At 39.9% G+C, this 25394-nt stretch overlaps 1 protein-coding gene across 14 annotated transcripts in view; it reads left to right on the top strand.

Annotated features, from left to right (window-relative positions):
- Positions 1-25394, top strand: part of KIAA1217 (KIAA1217 ortholog) — a 354487-nt gene that overhangs the window by 174567 nt on the left and 154526 nt on the right. For 13 of the 14 annotated variants that reach the window (XR_003260038.2, XR_003260037.2, XM_026105796.2 and 10 more), the window contains exon 2: positions 2119-2402. Coding sequence is in view for 11 of the 14 variants with exons in the window: in XM_026105796.2 (XP_025961581.2) it covers positions 2119-2402 (284 nt within the window). In the remaining 3 variants the exon portion in view is untranslated. Of the gene's footprint in view, positions 1-2118; positions 2403-6214; positions 6543-25394 lie in introns of those variants that run through there. The other variant, XM_026105801.2, reaches the window with a different exon arrangement.

The following is a 25394-nucleotide window of genomic DNA, read 5'->3' as shown; positions in this document are numbered from 1 at the left end:
TGAGGTGTGCTTGGGAAAGCTGAACTGTCCTGCAGCCTTAAGTGGGTGTGGGGGTGTGGGGGTGTGCTGCTCTGAAGTCTGAACCAGGATTGTGTGTTTCAGACTGTTGTCTTACTCCAAATGAGCTGAAAATTTTAAGACTATGTTGTATGTGGGTTTTGGCATTGCCTTTCTTTAAGGGAACACAGTAAACTGAGAATAAAAACCTGGCTTTGAAGTCTAGAGCATCCTACACTTTGTTTTGCCAGGTCGCAGTGGGTATGCAAAGCAGGTAAAATAATGCATGAGGCTTCGTACCAGTGTGAGTCCACAGCGTCCTGTGGCAGCTCTGTGCTGCTCTTTCTTCAGTGCTGCAGAGATGAGAGCATGATACTTTGAACTGGCAGGAGAACAAAACTTCCCCACAAGCCAGGACTGTTTTGGCCTGCAGATTTTGGCTCAACCTGTTTAAAAACTAGTGTCTGGATCTGTGTTCATCTGTGCAAAATTTGATGCAATTTGCAAAATTGCAAATTTGGTGCAAAATCTGCAATTTGGGCTTTTGTTTCCAATCCTGATTTTGGAATAGGCTTCTGTGAATTGCAATGAGAGGATGTCGCCGATACTTCAGAGTCCCTGAGTGTTATCGTTAGCTTAGAGAAAAGTGCAAACTCTTTGAGGTGCGACCTTTCAGGGCTCAGTCCTAAAGTGAGACCCAGGTCATGGGTTCCCCATTTAAACTGTTGGAGCTCCCCCCCGGCTCCACTGGGCTCCACTGGTGAAGGTTTTATGTGTTATTGGGGCCTGATACAGTGTGGGACTTGGCAGGCAATTGCCAATGTACACCAGAGAGCCGAAAAATTCTTAGAATAAAATTTCCTGGGCAAGTGGTAGGCAGGGTGTCAAACTGATGGATTGACCCATAAAAGGAAGCGAGTAGGTGCCTGTTTCCAAACGCCAGTGCCATATAAACAGCAGCACTCGGGGAGGCCATCGCTGGGAGGATAAAGGGCTGCTAGTGAAAAAGTGCCAGAGGGAGGGAAATAAAGCTGTGCTGGAAACATGTGAAGGGAGGAACTTCCTGCTCTCTGGGCGGTTCTGTAAAGGGTTAACATTCACAAGGACCTCTGAGGCTGCACAGCAAAGACAAGGAGGGCTACATTAGACTTGGAGAGGCCTTTTCAATGCTTCTGTTTTTTGTTTTTATTCTTTGCTGACAAAAGAGCGAGGGGTTTTTCAATGGTATTAGGTAACAAGCCTCCAGACTACACTTTTTCATGCACCAGAGGGTTCATGTTACACAGTTACCTGAAGATAAGCCAGCACTTACATACCCTCTGTGTCTGCCTGTCTTTTTACAAAACTAGTCATGGTCTTTGGTCTTAAAGTATGTTTTAAAGTTCTAAAATTTATCTGCGTTTTCTTCTTCTTTTATATCACACCAAACTTGCTTTTATTTTATTTCTTAAGAAATGGTTTATTGAAAAAGTGATGTTGTATTTTCCAGCCTTCTGTCCTGAGACGTATAAAATCCAAAGGAGATCTGTGAAATTTAAAACCAGACCACAGTCAGAAATCAGAAGGAAAGAAAGCCTCCAAAACCCTCTTATTATTTCTTAGGTATTTCAGAGCATGTTGCAAACACTGAAAAAAGATGAAGGATTTCAAATCTGCTTTGTCAAAAGAATTTTATCAGTTGGTAGGTATCCTTAAGGATACTAGTTACAGGGCCGTTAAGCGTGCTGGAGCCTATTGAAGAAAACTGTTTCCTCTTGTGGAAAGCATCCTATAGATTTTAAAGGTCAAGGAGTAAGGGCCCTGTCATACCTTCTTTTCAGGTCACATAGGGGTAGAGATGGTATAAAAGGAAGATCTGCTTTAATGATGCTCACTTTTCTGTGAGGCAATAGCGAAGTGGTGTGTTAAAAGTATGTAAGTACTGTGTAACATAGCTTATATAAATGATTATTTCTGGGCCACCTACCAGAACTTATACATGTCTAATGATGCAGAACAGGCCATTGATCACTATCGTACCTTTAAATTGACCTAGCTTTTTTACTGATCCAGGGTTTTTTTCCTTATTAATGTGAATGTGGGGATCAAGTTCTTACAATATTCTGTTTTTGTCTTTTTCAGAGCAGGCAAAAAACAGTTTGCATGTAACATCATTAGATGATGCAGAATGTCTCCGATCTAAAGAGCTCCTTACGACTCCGAATAGTCATACGTCTAATTCAAAGTCTACCCGCAACATCCCTCGAAGACATACGGTAGGCGGCCCTCGCAGTTCCAAAGAAATACTGGGAATGCAGACATCAGAAATGGACAGAAAGAGAGAGGCTTTTCTTGAGCATCTGAAACAGAAATATCCCCATCATGCTACAGCAATAATGGGACACCAAGAAAGACTGAGAGATCAGGTATGAAAGTCAAATGCATATCTTGCTTTTCTTAAAGGATCTGTCTAACTTCTACAAAATTGAGTGTTACTTTGTTGCAAAAAGTGAGAATGTAACAAAGCATAAACACATTGGTTTTGTTGATATATTCTAAGGTCTACTTTTTCCCTTGACACTCAACGAAATAATAATAGAAGATAATCAAGCTATTCGATGTTACCTTTGAATTGTTTGTTGAAACTGACATTTTTGAAGAGTTTTTCTTTTTTTAGATTATGGACAGAGAAAGGGATGAAGGTGAGACTTATTCTTAGAATATGTGTCTCCTCCCATTTTCACAGCTGAAGAGGATAACTGGGGAAAATACAGAACAGCTATTAACTTTTGTTACATTTTCAGTATTGGCACCACTGCTCAGGAGAAAAGAAAACATCTGTAGCCCATGTCCATATGCTTGAGCTGGCTCCGTTGCCCTTTCATTTGCTTTCTTTTCTATTTTTGAATCTTTTCCTACAAACAGAATGGACTCACCCACAGCTATCTGCCTTCTCCAAACCGTCTTGACACCAAGGCTGTTCGGTCAGAAGTGTGCCTTAAGGTGGTTTGTTTCTTGACTGCCTGCAATTACTTTTCAGCAATGAAAAGTAGATTTAGGGTCATGGCAGATGTGACACCTTGATGTATTTCTCATAATTCATTTTCCAATAAAAAAGCAGAATTTAGAGTTCAGTCTTAAAATCTTGTGCCCGTTGTTCTGTTTAACAAATGCTTCACAGTAAATCTTCTAAAAAAGCTTTTTTTCCGTAGCATTTTGTAGGTATATCAGCACCTACACCAAAATAATTATAAGCAAGAAATAAAAACAGGTTTGCAAAGTACTCTGTTATGGGAATTCTTACTGAATTCCCGGCATCTTTTGAAGCCTTCTGAACCTTTGGGGATCAGAAAGTTATTACAGCTTTTGAAAGACTGCCACTCAGGAACTCCCCCCCCCGCATTTTCTCTTTGACAGGGACTTTAGATTTTCCAGGTACTATCACTGCTTTAGGACAGAACTGCTAGAATCCATATATGTCCAGCTACAATTGTTGCAAGATTTCAGCTCTAATGAGGATGATCTATTCCTTATTTTTTAAACAGCTTCCCCCACTTCCTTTGAAAGTCTTGATTTTTTTTTCCACTTATCTCTTTTGCTCTTTTGTGAACTTTAGTGACTGTGTGGAATGTGCCGGGTGGTAGATAAAGATAGCGTACAAATTAAATAAGGGGTGGGGGGTGGGGGTGAAATCCAGAGATTAGATCTTTTGGAGTCATGTAAATATTTAGTTCCAGTGTTGCAGACACTGCAAGCCCAGTTTGCTACACCCTACACATTTTGTAATTTGATCCTTTTCTGAAGCCAATAAATTACAGAAGGAATGCAGTAACTGTTCCTGCTATTTGTTTAAAATGTGTCATCCTTGCTAGTTTATTGAGGGTAAAATTCATGTGAATGTCTCCTGCTTCTATTTTTTGATGATTAGACATATGTATTGTATGTAATAAGCGTAAATTTTAAAACAAAATCACCCTAAAATTACTATTAGAGCATCAAACCATCTTTCTTGGGCATGTGAAAGACTGAATACCTCACTCATTCACTATAACTTTTTTAAAAAATCATAAATTAAACAGAAGCCCTGTAAAAAAGCTTACAGAAATAAGTTATTCCACCTGATTGTGAGACTGTTACTTTGTTGAAATGTGACAACAATGTCTGGCTCATCAAATGTAACAGCAGATTGTTATGATCATGGCTTTGCAGGTTAGAGTGTTTTTTCTTACCAGTTGTCTCTTATGCATGCACACCCATATGTCTGTGTATTGCGTGTGTGTGTATATACATATGTATGTATATGTATGTATATGCACACAGACATAGGTATGTAGATATGTATATAACAGAGGCTCACTTAGCAGCTCCATGGATGAGACCATAATGTAATTTTGCTTAGGGGAGTGTGTGTGTATAGAGTGTAATTCAATTATTTTACGTATGTGTGTAGCAGTAGTATAGAAGACAAACTACACGTGCACATAGTAGGTATGTGTGTATAACATATACATACATCACATATAAAATCTGTAAGGTATTTGGGAAGGCATGAATTCAAAAGTCAGGATTTATTTTTTAGGCTGCTTTGCTCCCTTTTTGCTTCTGCAGCTGCTTCAATATCTGGAAAGTGGCAACATTATCTACGGTGGGAATTTCCCCATTGCGGGAGATCTGTCATTAGCCAATACAGCACCATTTTCTAATCTCTGTGTCAAAATGATGCAGCTGGAACATAAAACAACCCAATATTTACAGTCAGGAGACGGTCCCTTGGATATCATATAATTTGTCCTCTAGGTTGCTCTAAGCCCTATCAGGTCCCTAACCAACAAAAATGGGCTGGAAGAGTCAGGATTGGCAGTTGTCTCTTTTGTGGACCTTTCCCCTCTTCCTCCCTCTCAGCCATCAGTATGTGAGCATGGCAAACTGACCCCTGGTTTATGGCAAATCAGCATTAGGAGGAAAATCTGTTCGATGTTGTCAGATGATACTGTTATATCAGCCCCAGCAGTGAGGTCAGTGCTGAATCTGGCCCATGTCTTCCACTGCGTGTTAATGTTTTCCTCCAGGCTTCGTTTATTCAGATCCCGCCCTGCATGTGCCTCCCCAGGTCCCGTTTCTACCCCCATAACCCACCGCAGATCGCCCGGCGAAGCGCGGGCAGCCAAAACGCGCCGGCGGGGCCTGCGGGTGGCTGGTGAGCTGACCAGGGCCGCGCGGCCGCCAGCTGCGCACACAGGCCACCTCCCGCCGTCGGCGCCTGCTCGCCGCCCCGCCTGCGGTAGCTGCCTGTGGGAGCACGAGCGCGCGGCGAAAGCACGCGGGGTGCCGGCAGCGGGGGGTTCGCAGCGCCCCCTGCAGCCCAGATGCGCCTTGCCCGGTGCACAGCGCCCGCCGGGGCAACCGCACGCCGCCCTGCGCAGCCCGGCTGCTCTCCCCGCGCTGCGGTTTGGGCACCCTGCAGGGCAGCCACGCGGCTCCCTCCAGCCGGGGTCTGGAAATCGGTGTGTTGTGTCTGCAGGAAAACACCCTTTTTGTGCATAATGCAGGTGTCTGCAGTAGCTTCAGACGCCCTGCCCGTGCCGAAGTTGTCTATCCTGCATTAATGAAAGCAAGGTGCTAACATAATCCCCAGCAAAGTTAGCGAGAAAAAAGGGAAAGAAAGGAAGAAAATAGTTTTAAACTTCTTAGGTTTGCCGTGGTGTAAATGGTGCGGTGCTGCGCGGGGGGCAGGCTGGTGCACCCGATTAGGTGGGGCTGACTGCGGCAGCGCAGGGGACGGGCGGGAGCAAGGGCAGGAGCCGGGACAGCGGCCCTGAGGACGAAAAAGAGTTTGCAGTGAAAAGGTTAAAAATGCTAACCTTGCCCTGGGAGGGGGTAATCCCTGCCGGGAACCTGTTTTACAAGTCTCTCAGTTAAAAAAACTTTCCGAGGGACGGAGAGCAAAAATGAATGTGTAGAAGTTTTGCAAAGGCAGAGATTTTGAGTGTGCCTTTAGAAAATGAGCTGACGCATGTTTGCCACAGATTTTTTGTTGCTGTTGTTTAACTAGTGGGGGTCAGTAACGACGCTTAGCATTTCAGCCAGTGTTCTACAAAGAAGAAAATTACTGGCAAACAAATTTAGACTTCCATAAGTTTAAAAACAAGTCCTTGTGTGTGTGTGTGTGTGTGTGTGTGTAAAACGCAGTGTGTCTAGAAAATGGTGGTTGAGCTTTTTTGTTATGTTGAGCTAGGTCTGAACAGGACAGGTAACTTTGGCATCTAGGCAGGTGTGGTTAAGGTTACCATGGCGATTCATGATGTCATGCTTGATAGAGCATGTCAAGACAGCTAATTTAACATGTAGATGTTCAAAAAGTCCCATAGGCTAGAACTAAGCTTTATGCAAATAACAAAGTTACACTGTAAAAGGGCGAAAGAAAATAGGGCGAAGATATGGAGTGCACTTTACCTGGCAGCACTAAAGGATTATTACAGGCGTCATTATAAACTGAAACTTTGGGAACTAAAGGAAGAGGATTTCATAACTTGACTCTGGCTTCACCTGTGGACTCTAACATTTAGGTAAATACATCTCATTCTCTCTCTGCCGTTCCTGTGAAAAATGCTTTTGAAACCCTGGCGTTTGCTTCACCACGTTGTTCCTCCTGGCAGCGGAGCTGAGGCAATAGAGCAGGTCTTCTGGCATGGCACGTTCTCTTTTCTCTTCCTAAAGTGAGATCTTTATTGAATGACCTGAGACTTCTGAATTATTTGAAAGGCATTGTAATGTATTATGTTGATTATATGAATCATGCTGCAAAAATGTCCTAGGTAGTGTTATGGAGGAGAAACTACGAATTGAGACACTGTATTTATTTGTAGATTATTGCCAGATGTCTCTCCTTTCACTGTTAAAATAGAGCCTGAAGTTAGAGCAGCATTTATTTCAGCGTTTGAGATTTGCGAGAAAGCAGAAGCATGCATTTTAATAGGTCACAGTATCAGTTGGTTAAAGTGACTCTGAGTATACGCTTTGATATCACAAGGAAACTCTGGGGCATTTCTTAAAAGATTTTTCTTGTGTAAAAGTACATCTAGTAAAGAATAAACATATTTGGAGGTAGAAGTCCAGCAACAGGTATTCTACTGTGGTTTTTGTTTTTTCGGTATAAACAAGAAGGTGTATTTTTAGTTCCTCCTGAGAGAGAGTAAAAGCCCTGTGTTCTTAGTCGTAACCACTTTTGTGCTTACATCAATCAAGACAGATCAAGTAAACACATACACCTAAGGGATAGTCCCCTCATTGGTGTTGCCCTGATAAAATAACGAAGCAGGTTTAGGTCTACAGAGTTTAGTTAGGTTAGTTGGTTCAGATCCCTTGGTTTGAAAGGGGCTAGGTTTAGGTGGGAAAGGTGGTTGCGGTAGCTAATGGCCAAGTTAAAAAATTTCAAAGTGGAAAAATCATAGGTTCTACCTAAAGACACCTGAGAAATGTAAACTTGAAAGAAACTTGATCAGTGCATTGTAAATCCTCAGTAGGATTTAGTGAGGGAGAAGGCTGCAGAATATTTTAAACACATTATCTAATTCCAGGTGAAAAAACAGTGTATAAAGGGTTTCTGACATTCTGCATTGCTTGATCAGGCAAGGTAAAATAAGCTTTTTGAGAACATGTATTGATTATCAAAGCAAATGGATTTGCAAGGAGCACAATGTGAAGAAATCACTAACTAAAATTGTTTTTGATCATGGTTCTTTTGTTTTTACAGTCCTAGATTATATCTTGAAACTAAGTCAGTGATGGGAATATTATAGAATTAATTTCAACTTAACCTTTCTCCAAAAGTCTGTGTGTTAATTATTTAGTACTAAAATATGCATAAATGACAACATGTCTAAAGAGCTAGTATATTTTGCATTCATTACACTGATGCTGGGGGATGATGTAGAATAGGGTAGCGGGAAATTGATTTAGTGTTATTATTGTGTGGTATTCACACAATATTAACGCTAAACACTAACACTCTGTACGAATAAATTAAAAAGTGATATTTGATTTTAGGAGGTACACAGCGTCTTGAAGATGATTATTTTAATCTGCATATATGTTGCTGCTGGTTTTTCTAGCTAAAGAAAATCCATTTCATTGAATTACTACTTGGCTCACATACTACTGTGGATGTCATGAATATGAATGTGAATGAATGTGTCATCAAAAAATGCCTATTTATACCGGAGAGGTCAGTGTCATACAGCTAGAACTTTCTGTTGTGTCAGCATAACCTGCAGGCATTCTTAAAAAAAAAAAAAAATCCAAATGTTTCGGAAGTTCTGTCAGGACATTTCAGCCAGTTCCTGCCTCCCCTTCTCAGAAGGGTGCTGTCTCGCCTCCAAACGAGAAGGCGATTTCCCCTCCTCCCTAGATGCTCTTTGTCGCGCTCCCAGAGCTGCTGTGCAGGAATAGCCTGTGCGGCTGCATGTGCAGAGCCGAGCTGCTGGGGAAACTGTCCTCAGCTTCGGGAAGGGGGGTCTCTCCTGGCATCCCCACCCGTCCCCGTGCCATTGTACCGTCTGGTACAGCAATTTATTGCTTTCCAGTGCCTCTGTATGTGATTTTACATTGTTAAAAGCACCTACATAAAACTATGGAAATGAACATATGAAACACAACTACAAGCTCAAATATCTGCTGGAATCCGAGCCCTTAGCTTTTGTTTATGGAAGGACATGAGATGACATGTCCATTTGTTTTGAGTTGAAACATGCTCTTTTGCCCCTAGATAATGCTGTGATTGCGAGATATTTATAAATAGCTAGAAAGATAAATGAACAAAGAGCTATTTCATTAGCAAGGTAAAGTGGGTTTGCTTTGTATTCACTATAAGTTAAAATGTTTAGGAAGAAGATTATTCCTTGTAGACTGTCTCGGTGGAAAGTGTTCCAATTTTACCCTTTGTTTTGAAAAGTAAGGCAAAGGTACTGAAGAATATGTTAAACTATTAGCCCTAAGGTATCTCTTGGAATAAGTGGAGTTTAACTTGAGTGATCATACTTCCTTTGGTACACATAAGTTTCTTCATTTATATCTATCAGTTAAAAGTATTAAAAAACCTGTTTGTTAAAAAAAGCAAACAAAACAAAGCTGCAGCAAGACTAATAAAACAATTCCATTCCTTCTTCCTTCCCTCCCCCCATGCAAATTACACATCAGTGCAGTTATTTTGCCCCAACAGGATTAGTAACTTTTCTCTGTGGCAACGCCTGTGTTTTAAATAGCATGTTTTGCTATTTGACTTTCAGAAGTCTGAGATAGCTGTTCATATGCTTACCTTTGTTCATGTGAGTTTCGTACATGTGTTTTTCTAACCTAATTCTGTGACAAAGAAAGGGATTTTTAAACTCTTTTGTGTTCAGCTGACTGAATAAATGCACTCAATAATCTTGTTTCTCATTCCAGTACTTACGGCTAGATCCAATAAAGAATTTAGGACTGAGTTCTTTGTCAAAGCAGAATTCAGGCAGCTGCATAAGGGAGTGTTAACCATGAAAACCTTACCCAGTTATTGTAGACACCTGACATTATTTAGGTTTCAGAAACTTGAGTTTTTCAGGCAAAAAATTTCCTGAGGCATTTATAGATGTGTTGTTGCACATACTCAGTTTTGTCCTGGTTCTTTCTCAGCTGCCGCTGTAGATGACTACCACAAACTACGTAGAAATAGTCAGAAAGTCTGGGTTGGTGGCTGCATTCAGTGTACAGCTAAGTCCTTCAGCAGTGGTGGAGGGGAGGAGCCCGTGTCCTCGAGGTGGCCTGGCAATGACCATGTCGCTGGGGGAGGCACGTTCTGCCTGCTCAGAGCCTCTGATGGAGACCTGCCTTTGTCTGTGGGCGTCCGTGGGCATTCGGGATGGGCAAACTCTCCACCTTCCCTTTTGGAGTTGAGCCACTGTGCGGTGACATGTTACAGGGTTTGGTCTCTGCAGCCTTGTGCTTGCCCAAACTTCAGGAATCAAAGAGGGACAGCCCTGGCCCAACATTGTTATAGCCTGGTTATGGAGGTCCTCTTCTCAGAGATGGAGACACGGGTCTTGAACTTCCCTCAGCCTGAAGGAAGTTTAAAGTCAAATCTTTCCTTCCTTCTTTACATATTCTGTACAAGTAGATTAGTACATGAAAGGTGCTTTACCACTGTTTCCTCTTCCAACTGTACTTTAAAATCGAAGTACAAAAGGTTGCTGTGCTTTATGCCCAACAGAGGGGTGGATAGCATGTTAGGTGCCCTCGGAGCACCACTCTAGCTGGGGCTCTTCAGTGACCCCAGGGTTCATTTCAAGCCCTATTTTTGCCCACAGAAAGTGATTGGCAGAGTAGAAAATGGAGCCCTGCTCTATGGGGAAATCTTTGGCCAGTTCTGTTACCAATCTGGTGTTCTTGAAGTGTGTTACCAAAAGGGTAAGGATGGTTTGTTTTGAGGATGAGGAGAATCACAGACAGGTGAAGGTATGGGTGAGGGTAACAGACCAGGCGGGTGGTAGAGCAGAGGTTACAGCATAGATTCCCTAGTCATTGGTCGCAGATTTGTCCTCTGGCTCATGATCAGCCTTACTGCTTATGAATATTTGCCGTGTTTCAAGACCATTTGCCTGCAAATGGTTATGAATGTGCTCTGGTTGTTCTCTTCTCAGCTGAATAGCCCCATTCGCTTCCCTCAGGAACTTTTTTGTGCTCTTTTCACGTTGTCACATGGGAGGGGAGCACGTAGTTATGCCAGTCATTAGCAAAGTGAATGCACCATTACAGCATTGCAGCATTTTTCAGCTGATTTTCTAACAAAGGCGGATTGCACTGGGGTCACCTGGTTAGCCGGCTTGGTGTAACCATAATCCTTGTGATTTAAATCTCTTTTCTGGGTGTATATTAAGAGAACAAGAGTAATTAACACAAACAGATCTCTTCTAAACATGTATTTTAATTTCTTTTTTCTTCACATGTGTTAACTACACCAGGAGAAACAGTGCTATTGTTAAAACTGCAGCCAACACCTATGACTGACAATCACCTGTGAGATAATGTGTTTTTAACATTTGCCTGATCATGGTAAATATTGTACCAGATTAGAAATTCAGAATTAGATGGCATTGAAGTTTTGCATCTTGACAGGGTCTTTTGATTGGCTGGGATGACATTTCGAAGGGCCCTTTTTTGGGTTTTTGTCATTGATTAGTACCTTCTGTGCTGCTCCATTCTGTGTGGTCTCTTGTGCTGTGGATCGTAGTGATTCCATCCATTCACCAGGAGACTACTGTCTTACTAAACATTGGGCATTTTAATTTGTTTAAGTTTAGGAAAGGTTTTCAATGGCTTATTGATACACTGCCATAGACACACATCACTAAAACATTTTTTTAAACCTAAAAAAATAGCTATTAGAGAAAGGAATATAGAATCTGTTCTGTTAAGTCACATCTGAAATCCACAAAGACCAATAATATATTCCTGACTGTGGCTTCTATCACGGAGTGTGCCATGCACATCACGTACATTCTGATCTCCAATAGTTATGGATTATTTTGTCCCAAAGGCTTGAGATTTATTTTATCTTCCAAAATATTTGTATTGCTAGTGATCAGTCTGGATCTTCTTGATACCAACGTGAACCTCCAATTCTGTTTTTAATTGCTAAATTCTTGACTTTGCTGATGTCTAATGGCTGTGAATTCCAGAGCTCAGCAAAGAAGTTTTAATAATATTTTAGCCTGTAAGGGGTGTTAATTTATCACACTTACTTGCATTTAAAAGACTATCTTCTTGCTCTTGCCTTGATGGAATTCAAAATAGAAAAATTAATTGTAATTCTATTTTGGTCAAAATTAACTATTTTTTCAGTCTGAAGGGAGAGGTCTGCTTTCTGAGAAAGGAGGAACAAAGATAAAGACTGAGAAAGAAGGGGAAGAAGGAAAGAATGACAATCAAATAAATTAAAACATTTTTATAGTCAAAAGAAGTTGAGTATGATTTATAACTTTACATGATATATTTGCTTCCAGATATATTTACTGCCAGATGAATAAGCAGAAGGCTTACCCAATTTGCTCCTATTTTGTGGGTATGTGGATGTCTAAAGTCTGGAAACAAACCTTCTGTCAATGTCTATGCACGAGCTTTGGGCTGTCTTCCTCTCTGCTTTGAAAGCATAATTTTAGCTTCATTTATTCATTTGCAGCCCTATTTTTAGTAGCACAAAATACCATACATCAGGCTATTGTAATTAGTAACAAATTACTCACAGAAGGAACAAATATTTGACTTTGATTAGAATAAGTAAGAAGAAATGTCACTTATTTCCCATTGGATGAATAAATAAATAATTGAATGACATTGGTAGGTTTATTTAAATAATAGTAACTATTGTTTGGAAGGAAGAAGCGTTATTTACCATAATGTAAAGAAATTAATTTAAAAATATGCATATAACTTTAATTCTTTCATTAAAATGTGTATCTGAAAAATTAGAACATTTATAAAATTTGCTGTAGATCTTAAAAAGATGATATATTGCCTACTTTTTTTTTAAAGAGAAATAGTAGTTTCACTAAATTAATCTAAGTTACATTTCCGTAGAAGTCTTAAACCTTCCAAAACTCACAGATGTTTTATGTTAATTTTCACTATTTTATTAGACATTCTTTGTTTATAAAAGCCTATTTCATATTAAAATTGCTTAATAGCTTTAGGGTAATTTTCATTAAAAAGACAATATTATATCAACATCTACTACCCAGGGATATGAGAGAACCTCCGTATTCCTCTATGCTTGAACTGGAATCCTTGCAATATCCCAGATACCATCATTTGGCACTAACTGCTGGCAGATTTTTTTTTTCTTTTTATTGAGGGTCGCTGTTGTTTCAATTGGTTTTCAATTGCTAATCCAAGCTGCCATCTTTTTGGCTGACCCTAAATTCAATAGCTGGGAGTACAAGCAAGATGGTACCTGCCAGCAGCCTACGGCCTGCCGTTGGGTGGGCATGGAGAGCGGAGAAGGATTGCTGTGCTGTGCTGTGTAGTCTGGCTGTTTTACTGGCAGCAATTAGTGTGTCCGTGGAGAATTTAAATGAAAACATATGATACAAACAGCATCAAAAGATTTCTGGAAATTGGTGGAGAACTTCTCCCTTCTGAACATCACACAAGGGTGGGGAGGGGAGGCGTGAGGAGGAGCACATCACAAAATGTTTTTTTGGCCCCAATCGTGCTCATATTGATGTCCATAAAAATGTTCCTGCTGCCTTGAGTAAAGTTGGCTCAAACCCGGAGCAGGTTGTCTGACCACAGCTATTTTCTCTGATATCAGATGCAATCATTTAACTTCTGGCTCATGAGTACTTCCCTTTTATTTTATTTTTATCAAGTGTTTTCGGCACCGGATGTTATGACACACGCTTTCCTATATCGGTGGTTCCTTCACACACCTGTTACTGCTGGTCTCCGGCACTGATGAGTCTTGCAGCTCTCCCATACCTCCTTCAGCTGGCAGGCACTGCTGGCGAGGCAGAGCTCACAGGGCTATTTTTCTGATCCAGTCCTGAACAACTGGGTTAATCCCGTCCAGAGCCTGGGACCTTAGTGTAAGTAGGAGTCAGGTTTCTTCCTGATGCCAGTGAATAACTCTGCAGGACCATTGCGGAGGTCGTGTATTACACTTGGTTGTTACTGTAGCTTCATTCCACGGTAGATTTGACTATAGTATTAACCATCTGTATAATTTTGATCACGCTTTCTGTATACGTCTTTTTACTGTGCATGTTTTTACTCTTTTTTTTTTTTTTAATCAGTGGTGACCTGCTTAGGCCTTGGGTGTTAATTGTGTCACAAAAGGGTAGTCAGTGTCGACGTGCAAGTGTGTATTTGTTCAATCCCCACCCGTATGCAAGCATGCAACCATGAAAAACCAGTATTTTTTATTTATGACTCATTCATACACCCGGATGTGTAAAGAAATTTCCCATCAGATCTACAGCAGGCTCTGTTGCCTATGCACACCTATAGAAAATCGCCACTGTGAGAAAGAGGGGCTCTTGCTGCTCTGGGGCCCAATAGCTCCATGCTTGTGGCAGCCCGTTACCAAGGGTATGGATTTTGTGAAAGCGGAAGGAGCCGTTCGTGCTCCTGTGGCAGAACCAAGAAGAAAAAGGAGTCTCTCATCTCTTTGCTGCTCCTCCGGTGCCTCTTGTGTAAGCCAGGTATAGCTCTGATGAAAAGCCAGGGCTTTCATGTGTGGGACTTGCAAGTTAATGCAAGTTTTTGGATAGACAGATGTTCTCTATTTTTTTCCCCCAAAAACTACTCCCTGTAAAGAGGGAATGTCCATAAGCGTTTATTGTTGTTATTATTATCCTGTTGTCTATATATGTTTCTAGGTTGATTTTGAAAAGCACAAAAACTTAAAATGATTAAAGTAGTTATTAGATGCTCTGAAGGAGACTGATAGTCTACAGAAGAAAGGCTTCTCTTGAACCATGTTAAAATACAATTGAATTTTATCTCACAGTTTCAAAATTTGTCATACACTATCCAAAACCCAAGTTGCTTTCTTCTCTAATTATAGTGAGTGTTTATCTGTAAGGTTTAATCTATTTCTTGGAAGTCTTCCAAGACTATGGAGTAACGGGTATTTTGTGGGCCTTTTCCTAATTGAAGGGGTTAGAAAATGGTAGACTTCAATTCAGAAGGTACTCAGACAGTGGAGGCAAGTAAACTACTTTTTTTACCCCCTCTCCTCTCTTGCTGCTGCTTAAGTATTTGGGGTTTGAGATGTCTTTTCTCCTCTTGCTGTGATAGCAGGTAGTGCTTTGTTTTAAAGAAACTGTAAACTCACAAGTTTGATCTTGTTTTTGCATGACTTAAACCTGCCTCAGAGATGTTATTTTGCCAAGAACAGTTCTACCTACGATACATTTGACAGTTTTCGATCTGTGACTGTATTACATAGGCACAGCCAGCTTGAAATTTAGGGACATTTCTAATAGTTTATAGAAGGAGAAATGAGGAAAAATGGAAAAAAAAATTAACAAATACTCAAACGAGTGCTCGTGAAAAGCTTCTCTCTGTCTTTCTCTCTCTTTTTTTAAATACGCGTTGGTGGATTTCCCTCACTTAATTCCCATTAGACATGTATTATTAGAGGAAGAATCAGTTTGGCTTTTTGTGATATATCACAGCTATATGATTTTAGTGGTAAAAACTGGAAAAAATAATTTTGCATGTAAACAAAAAGATTTTCCATTTTGGGTAGGTGATCACCATGAAGACTATTTTTTCACACAACCTTTCAGATTAGATTTACTTGTGCAGCATTTTAAACATGCCAGACTGAAACTAATGTGGGGTAAAACCTACAGTTCTATTGAGTTTACCTGGCAAAACAAGTGTAGCTTAGATAATCATTCAGTATCTTACTGTGGTAAGATAAACATGGAATTACAGGTCTTTTCTATAATTAAAAAATTCAAGTGTTTTTTTGTTCTGTGCTTTCTGCTGCCACTTGTCAGACTTCCATAGGTATTGCCAAAAAGTCTGTGTTTTTGCTGTTGCCTTCCCCTACCCTCCACTCTTTTTTTCTTTTTTTCTTTTTTTTTTTTTAGGTTTTGAGAGCAGGATATTTTCTAACTTCTTTTCTAATTTTCTCTGAAAAAAGTAGTCAGACAAAAATTATCAAGCCTTTTAAGTGAGATCTGTCTAGCCACTACTGCTTTGCTTTTGGCTGATCTTCCCTGTGGTTTGAAAACTTTCTTGAATGTCTGGGTTTTGTGATTTTTCAAAGGTCTTTTACAAGGCAGTCATCATTTCAAAGTGTTCACTCTGCCTTCAAATAGTTTCAGTGAGACCAAGGTGATGATCTAGTTTTACTTCAATATATGGCAAAGACCTATGTTTGGAACCATGAGTTTACATATTGTTTGACTGCTTATTTAACTGAAACAGGCAGCCTGATTCCATACTGATCGCTCTTCCAACCCACAAAGTCACATGCATTTATTTAACCAAATTCAGCAAAGTAGTTGAATCTGGCAGTGTGCTGTTGAGATCAGCAGATGTAAGCTATTTTATCTGAAATCTAAGAGGGAGGGAAAGTTGAAAAAGAGGTATGGAAGGAGGAAAAATGTTGATTGGAAAACAGGGACATGGAAAATATTTTGCCTTTTAAATTGGAGGCCAATAATCTGGGAGCCTTTTCTGATTGCAGGTATGGTAGCAGCATGTCTTGAGTTAGTTCTAGATCTTTTAGTGTGTTACAGTTAAAAGTAGAACCATTAAAATCCTCTTGAAAACTAGTGACTGGCAGAGACTGCAGAATGAAGAGTATGTTGTGTTATTGTGCTCAACAAAAGCACGTAATCTGTCTTTTACATGACTAAAGCACCTTGGCTCACAAATAAAGGAAGAATTTGCAATTTTCTTGTTAATAACTGAGAAAAGTATGTAGTCATAAATTGCAGTTCTGCTGTTTGATCATTTGAAAGTTGAGGCTCCAAGAAGCATTGCAAAGAACAAATCTGCCCAGCCCCTTTGTCCGTGGGATATCTCTTGTCTCTCTTGTCACTTTGTTCTCCTTGAAGATGAGTATCAGCAAGTTGTTTCTCATCTAAGCGCCAATTTCAGACATGCAGTAGGCATGATGCTCAAATATCCCCCAGTGGAAAGGAAGCTGGTGGTCAAGCAGTCTAATAAAGGCACCTCACTCTCTTTCCTACAAGCTCCATATGAATGTGTAGCAGGGTGGATAGTGTGTAGTAACCAAGCTATTTGGTTTGGAGCATTGCACAAAGCAGGAATGTGTGACCATCACCCTGGCTTCACCTGCCCGAGTGTGTGTCCGTGTTAACTGTGTTTCATAGTAAATGGTTTCAAAGGAATCTGATAAAATTGTTAATGTGAGCCCTGATTTTCAGCAGTATTTTATGACTGATAATATTATTGTAATTTGCTTCTGTAAGTCCAAAGCGCACTGATCAAAAGAAAAGTGATGCCGTGAATGAGAAAAATGATTGTGGGATTTGTGTTTCTTCTCTTCCGTCTACTCAAAAAGAGACAATTGAAACAAGTTAATAATTCATCATATTGCAAAAGCTAAAGCAGGCTTTCTCAGATAAATACTGCAGTATGAGTTCTATTTGACTCAGCTACTATACCTTCACTTAAGAGAGAGAGAGATACTCCTTCTCATCATTAGAGCTGGTTCTTTCCTGCCAGATTGTGCTGGAAAGAAAGGATATGGGATGAGCTCACAGTGCATGTAACAGGGCTTTTGCCCCCTTTTTGGTAACTAACAGTCTGAAGGTCGACAGGACAAAACTTGTACTTGTTCCTTTGACACATTGCTGTGCTACTTCATATGAAAGCAGTTCAGTCTTAAATCTAAGCAGTTTTATATGATGTAGACTAATCCAACCATTAAGAACGAGCTTATTGTTTAAGGATTTGTAGATCTGTTTGGTAAGCCAAGAAACTTTTCAAAGTTTTGTTCAGCCACAGTAGTAGATAAATAAAATGAAAGCAAACCATGATGAAATTGTTTTGCCTGTTCTCCCAGCTATAGCAGGGATTTCTTTTACGGGGTAATTCTTCATCTTCCCTTCTGCATTACTGCCTGCCACACTTCATTTGTAGACTACAGTGACCTTTACAGAAAGACTAGTAGTAGCAAGGGTTCAGGGATCACTGTCTTGGTAGCTGGAGAGAGAAGATTATTTTAGTGTCCCTGAAATTGTCTAAAGGATGCAGTGTCAAAAAAGATACAGATTCCTCCTCCCAGCCCCAGTCATTTTTATAGGGGCCTGAGGTGTATTAACTTCCAGCATGGTTAGGCCATTGGAACAGGTCATCTGGCACGGTTTTAGTCATGGGAAATAGCTGGTCAGCGATATCAGTGTAGTTTCTATTCTTCCTTCTGGAAAACTGAAATCAAGAACATAGCAGGCTGCAGACCCCAGTAGAGGAAGGTCTTTACCTGCATATTTCCCCAAGGAGATGTTAGAGAGTGGATAGAGAATGATCATGGTGCCTCAAGACTCAGCTCTCCATGGGATTAGTGAAGGGAAAAGTCAGTTTCTCTTCAGGGGCTGTGGAGCTGCTGGCTGAATGTAACAACATGACTCTCACGTTCATACCAGGCTTCCCCTAGAGCTGGAAGGGTAAATGAGTCCCTTGGGGAGGATATATATCTAAAACATGAGACTGACATGGACAATGACTTATTGTGCAAAAGTAAAGCTTCTGGGAGCTACAAAAATATTTATTTTCACTGGTGTGCATCTGGAAATATAACCAATAGAAGAGGTGTGACTACATGTTGATTTAAGTCAGTGGGATGCCCCAAAGGTTGTTTATAAAGTGCTCCCATCTTGGTTTGCCAACTGTAGTTTAACCAAATGTTGCAAAGTTTGGTCTTTCACCCCTATTTTAATCTTTGTAAGTTTGTGATGACATAGAAATTGATTTGGGAATAGATAAATATAGCTAGAAGTTAAGATTTTCCGGACAGAACAATGTTAAATGTGGTCACTTTTTGACATAATTGTTGAGAATAATATATTAAAAGTATGTTTTTAAGGAAATGTAGCTTCTCACTGGGATCTGGATTTAGGTCAAGAAATTCACTTTGCTTAGATTGCCAAACAATTGCAGTAATAATCTTTTCACACAGGAGTTTGACATTTGTCCTGTCAGGTACTCAATATCTTGTTATGAAATTGGAGGGTATCCCAAACTCAGACAGCATATTTTAATATGAGATTATTTTTTGTTTCCTGAATACTTCATCATTAAAGTATATAAAAAAGTTGGCAAGTAATTCTAGAAGATGTGAAGAGAGAGAAGTGTTAAAATGGTAAATATATATAAAGGAAAATGCAAAGAAAAGTAGGCAAGGAAAGGCTGTAATTGGATATATCAAGGTATTCTTTGGGTTGAAGGATAAAGCCAGGATAATGGAATGTCACGGCAAAGAAATCATCTTAACAAATGTATGCACATGTTTGTGCAGACATGTGCACTCACAGTCTGTGCATGGCAGAATCTGCTGCTGGTAGTTTGAAATCATACACATACCTGCAGAATCACATCTTGGTGGTGAAGAAAGTAAAGCCAGTTAATAATTATCAGCATGCTGTACATACCTGATGTATCTAAGATAAGTGTTTAATATACTGCAGTAATATATGGATCAAACTTTTCAAACATAAGAGCTTAAAAGAAGATACAGTTGGTATTGAGAAAACTAGTAGTGACCGTTCCTAAGAGACATTACAAACATACAATACCAAATGACTTTGTAAACTTCTGCCTTTTGAAAAATACTAAGGAGATGAATTAACTACATATGAGCAAGTGTGAGATCATGTATCATAGAAAAGCCCGAGGTGGAGGGGACCTCTGGAGATCATCTAGTCTAACCTTCTGATGAAAGCAGGGCTTAGATTACATTCTCCAGGGCCCCGTCAAGCTGAGTCTTGAATATTTCTAGTGAAGAAGATTCCACCACTTCTCTGTGCAACCTATTGCAACTTCTAATTGTTCTCACGGAGGTTTTTTTCTTATATCAAGAATGAATTTCCCCTGAAACAAATTGTGCCCGTATTTAGGAACAGGGCAGGCTGTACCCAGGAAAACAATAAGTCTGGAGAGGGTTTAAAGATCTTACAAACTGCAAGTTAACAAACGTTCCTAGTGTGAGACTGTTGAAAAGAAAGGGGATTATTTTCCAACAAGACAGTGACTAGGGTTTGAGAGTAGTCGTACCTCTGTATGTGTAGTGTGACAAGGATAGCTGCTATAGTGTAGGCTCAGTATTGTTGAAAAAATGTAGAACAGTGGGAGTGTTGCGGAAGAAAGTCACTGAAAATGGTTTGAGATCTGGTAAAGTTACTTCTCTCTGAGAAACTTGAATTTTTCAATCTGTTAACCCTATCAAAATAGAGAGGCTCCTTCATTAAGGATACGAGTCTCTTGAAGGAGGAGAAAATATATATGTTTTATATTGGCTCTTTAGAACAGCAATGAAAATCATAACAAAAACTAAAGGTTATAGCTGGGGAGTAGGGCAGATTCAAATCAAGAATAATGCACAACATTTTTCACAGTAAAAATGATTCATTATTCTGACATTATCAAGGGAAGAAAGAGTTTCTTCATCTCTCTAAATCTTCAAACTATGACACATTGCTTTTCTAGCTGATATACTTTTGTCAAACAAAAGTTACTGATGAATAGGGCTAACTGGTTGAGATTTATTAGTTCTTCCTTGGCCTTGGTTATGCAACTAAGGCTCTTGGCTGTTCATGCAATTTTATTTTTTTTAAGGGCTGAGTGTAAGGAGCAGAGTCTGACCCAGTTACTTTTGTATGTGGCACTGTACAGAGAATAAACTATTTCAGAAAAAAAAAAATTGCTTTAATTCTAGGAAATGGAGATTAATACGAAATTTAAGATACAAAGAGGAGAAGTAAGTGGAATATTACAAAAATAAGAATTAGGGTGCATACAATTAAGGTAGAATTAGAGTAAGTAGAATTTCCTATCTATGATTAGAGTAATGTATATTTTCTTATAGTCCTCAACTATTCCTTGGAAAAATTCCTGTTTACATCAATGAACGTTTTGCAAACATTAGAGATGCTAGGGTTGGCTGACCTTGAAATTGCTATTTTAAACAGTAGCGTTGAAGTCTCCCTTTGTGTTTCAGGTATTTTAGCATGCCAGTTATGGATGTGGTTATAGTGAATTTTTCTGAATGTGGACAAAACTACAACATACCTTAGAGCAATCAAGAGATAACCCATAATCAAATTGTTCTGGGGCATGGGGAGATTGCAAAGGGAACAAAAAACCCCTCTCTGGAGCAATGTTCAACAATGCATGAAAATGTGCTTGAAAATGGGATGTTGTACTACATTGACAGTTATCTACTGATACCACAGAATAAGAAATAGGAGTCTGTCTGAAGGAAGAAGGTGATAGAAATCAGGATGAGTTTTCAGGGAGGGAATGAGGAGAACGAGGTGACATAGCCTGAGAATGAGTAACTTCTTCTTGGGACCAGGGCCAGGAAGAAGAAAAGGGCAAATGCTACATTTACCAAAGTAATACAGAAAATCTCTCTGCAGAAAATAATTCTTGATAGGTTGTTATAATCATAGCAGTATGTAAAAATAAAAAAGGAAGGGAAGCAAGATACTGCAAATGCAGTGTTTTAGGCGCTCGGCTTAGCACAGATTTTGCAGTGAAATACTGCTGTGCTGGATAGCTGACTGCAGCTGGGGAAGAGCTGTGGGAAGCCAGTGGCCGAGATGAGTGCACAGAAAGCTGCGGGCGCTGAGGAGCCATGACCCTAGGACCTGGGAAAGGTACTTGTGGAACAAGGTATAGAATGTCCATATGCCTGTGCCTGGGGAAATTAAGCTTTAAATTGGTTGCGTTTAGCCAGCCTGGAGGTGGCTGTGGGGATCTTTACTCCACTCAGTGGATGGTTCCAGAGACCATCTGAACCATATCTGCTTAAAAATACATTTACATGTGCATAGATGATTTTCTTTGAAAACTTTATTTATTGAAACCATCAATAAAGATTAAGGTTTTTGTGATTTGTGACTTCAAATCATGTGAGGAAAGAATCGGTAGCATTGCCAGTTGTAAACTTGCTCACTGCCTCTGCTTGCTTTCTATAATGCCTCTCCTGCTTTCTCCTTCAATCTTGCTTCTGTTTTGAGCAAAACCAAATTTGTAATAAAAGCTGATAATGGCCTAAGTTTTTTCTTTTTTTAAGCCTCTGCATCTATCTGGGTAGATGTCTACCTTCATAAATATCATATTATTGCATTAAACAGTAGCAAGCTTGACAGTAATAGGCGTAAGAACTAAATTATGCCCGTGCCCCAGTGGCAGTCTTTCCAGTTTTGTGTGGGTGCCCCCAGAGAGGTTTGTAATCTCACTGTCAGCCATAGTGGCTCTGAAAATAAACAGAATTCATCTTCAGGCTTCTCAATATACCATCATTCCCTCATGTTTATATGCAGAGGACACAAATGTTAAAAAAAAAAAAAAAAAAAAGCTGTTACTGAGAATTTAGAAATTTTCCTCTGGAGTTTTCTGAAATCTCAGCCTGAATGAATCAATTCAATAAGAATTAAAATCAATCTAAACTTTGTCCTAGTCTCCGCCTGTACCTATTTTAAAATTTATTTAATTTGCTTAGCTTTTTTTTTTTACTTTGCTCTGGTTTTGGAAGAAGTATTTCTGAAATGCTGTGAAGGAGTTTTCTTCCTGGGCAAAAGCAGGAATACTGAAATGCTTGTAAGTACATCTTTCCATGGGGAGCACCTAATTTAATATATAGACCCCCCCCAAATTTGGATCGGTTTCAGATGAAAAACCAACCACATTTGAAAAGCTGAGTTAAGAACCAAAGCTGTGAACTTGGGGATTTATTCACTGAAATGGTAAACACTTCCTTAAACTCAGGCTCTTCAGTTCTGCTACCAAAACTTCATTCGTTAGGCACCAATAAAAAGAAGCAACTTTGGATCAAAATTTTCTGCATAATAAAATTTATTTACTGTTTTCCAGATTCATAAATCTGGATATGATAATCCATAAATTCATAATTATTTCCAGATAATTATGATTTAAATCATCTCCCTTTGCCGAGAATATGTCAACTTTTCTGCAACTTTCATTTCAGTCAGTAGTTCATTGCCTTTATTAGGAATGAATGTTTTACAGAAGAATAATCTACATGTCAGTTTTTATTAGAAGTGTATTAATTCTCCATTCCAACTTGAAATAAATTATTTAAAGAAAAATAAAGTGGCCAGAAAACATTCTAATAAGTCATGTGAATAGCTGCTCTATATTAGATCCTCTGCTGGAGCTAACTATTATTTGGCACTAGCTTTTCAAACTTTGCTATCAATTACAGTACACCTGTATAACGTGGGTGATAAAGTCAACTGATTAATTACTCAAAAAAGAAAAACCCCACCCCAAAACCCCAAATCCCCCCTTTCATGTGTTATGGAGTCCCAGTTTTCTCTCCCAGTACTCTTGATGACTTTGGGTCTTCTTTTCTACTAAGTGTCCAGGTTGGGTGCAGAGCTCTGTGACTGCTGTGAAAGCCACTTGCAATATTACACTGATTGACGTAGGTCGTCGTCATTTCTACATGCAAAGTGATGTGTTCCCTCCTCAGCCTGTGAGTTTCTAATGCTACAGAACACAGTTTAAGTACTGTGAATAACGCTAAGCTTGTGGAAGACCTTAAAATTACATGTTAATCAGTGTGAGACAAAGCTACTGGGGTTGTAAAGCTCCTTGAAAAGGATGGTGAAGTGGGAAACTGTTTTTTTCTCCGTCCTCTTGGCTCTTGTGTTGTTACAGAACTGGCTCAATCTCTCTCTAACTGCCCTCTCTGGAGATACTGCCCTGCGCTTGCTTGTTCCACTGCTTGGTGAAGCCTCAGTTCACTGTGTCTGGGGGCTTCTAGCACAGTTTCTTCATGGTGTGAAGAGACCAAAGGAAAATGCAGTGCACCCTTTCTTTCCAGGACTTGGCTTTGCTTTACTTGGCTTGGCTTTGCTATACTTTGTCCTGCCACGTGATACTGCAGCGAGGTTGACATCTGAATGCGTGCTGCTGAACTTCTCTGAAATGCAAGCGTAGTGTATATTTAAATAAGCACTATGTCATGGCCACATAGGAATGGCAATTTTCACCTATTTCCTTCATAAAATGTCAAAGACTTATTGCTGCTTCCTCTGCCTTGTGGCCCTGCGGTGAGTCCGGAGAGCGCGGGGTGGCTGGGCAGCTCTTCCGGGGCCGACAGAGCCAGGCGCTGCCTGGCGAAGCGGCAACGCAGCCCGTGGCGCGAGGGGCTGCGGGAGCTCGGTGGCACCGTCTGTGCTCCCACGCCTCCCGTGCCAGCTGCACGGACACTGCCGCGGAGGGAAGCAGTGTGAGCCCAGGGTCAGTGGTATTGCAGCGTGACCTAGAGGAAGGATTTTTCCCGCTGCATATTTGTGGAAATCTCTTCTGTTAAGGCTGTGTAGAGAGGCTGGGAATTTTGCCTCTGTTTATGCTAAAAGAGCATATTTATGGTTGCTGCCCGCGAAGCATTTTGTACAGCATAGTGCTATTTGGATAATAAGATACTGAGATGAGGCAAATTTCAGAGTTCATGCCACTTCTAAAGTTCATGTAATGTTTTCAAATACTGAAAATGTTACTTGAAGGAATGTGTGTCTGCTGTTGTGTCGCAAGAGTAAAACAATAGCACATTTTACTTGAGACCTTGGAAATATTTTCCTCTTTCTAATAAGATTGAAATTACTTTCCAACCACTTGCCTGGAAAGTTGGCAAGATGCTGATGAACTGTTACAGGATTTTGCTGTTTAAGTTAAGTTAACTGGTCATGTTTGTACCTGGATGGAATGACATTTATTGTACTCAAAATGTGCAGAAGGAAATCTAAACGTCTGTGGGAAGCAAATCTTTGAGCGGGTTTAGTTTAATTGTTTATGACACTGAAACCTAGGGAAACTCATAATCCTAAATTAAATTGAACATCAAAATGTCACTTAGTATTTAAAAGAAAAACCCCAAGACATACTCTGCCAAACGTACCACATGTGTAAAATTTTACTGAGCTCTGTATTATAATTTGTGGTGTTTGTTTGAATTCAAAGTAACTATTTTTAAAAAAAACAAAAACAAGTATTAAAATACATTCTCTGACCTGGTTTGCAGTCTATGCATATCCAAAAATTAGGACTGTAAATCACATGGATCACAAAGAATTTGACATATTATCCTCCAGAATAATTAAGGATTTTAATAATATTTTAATGTTCCTTAAAAGTTGTAGCTAACTTTAAATCTGGTCTTAAATATGTAGAAACAGCAGCATATATTGTAGATATTATTTTATGCTTTGTGAAGTGATCTGGTATTCCTTCAGCTAATAGGCGATAGCATGGAGGCTTTTTCTGAAAAAATAAAAGGAAAAATAAAATGAGATCCCACCCAGGCAGGACTGAACTTGAGGTGGATTTTGAGGACAATGAGCACAACGGGAGATCAGTTTGAATAGGAGGAAGGGCTTCTGCCTGCCGCCTTCACGCACAGATTCTTTCATCCCCAAGAGAGAAGGGCTTTCCCTTGGCTCTCCATCCATGATCAACAGGCAGCTCCTGAGCGTGGGTGCAGCAGTGCTCATGCAGTGAGAGTGAAGGCTACTGTACAAGCAGTCTTCCCAGAGTCCGTGGGAGATGGGCATCGCGGGTCGGGTTTTGACTCATTCCCCTGACAGCGCAAAGAAGCTCAGACTAGACAGCAGGAATTTCTCTAGTGAGAGGAAGCTGCCAGGTGGTTTAGAGCCAGT

This window comes from Dromaius novaehollandiae, chromosome 2 (assembly GCF_036370855.1).
Source record: "Dromaius novaehollandiae isolate bDroNov1 chromosome 2, bDroNov1.hap1, whole genome shotgun sequence".
Classification (NCBI taxonomy): Eukaryota; Metazoa; Chordata; class Aves; order Casuariiformes; family Dromaiidae; genus Dromaius; species Dromaius novaehollandiae.
The sequence above is the reverse complement of the archived record's forward strand: the minus strand, read 5'-3'. Positions and strand labels throughout refer to the sequence as shown.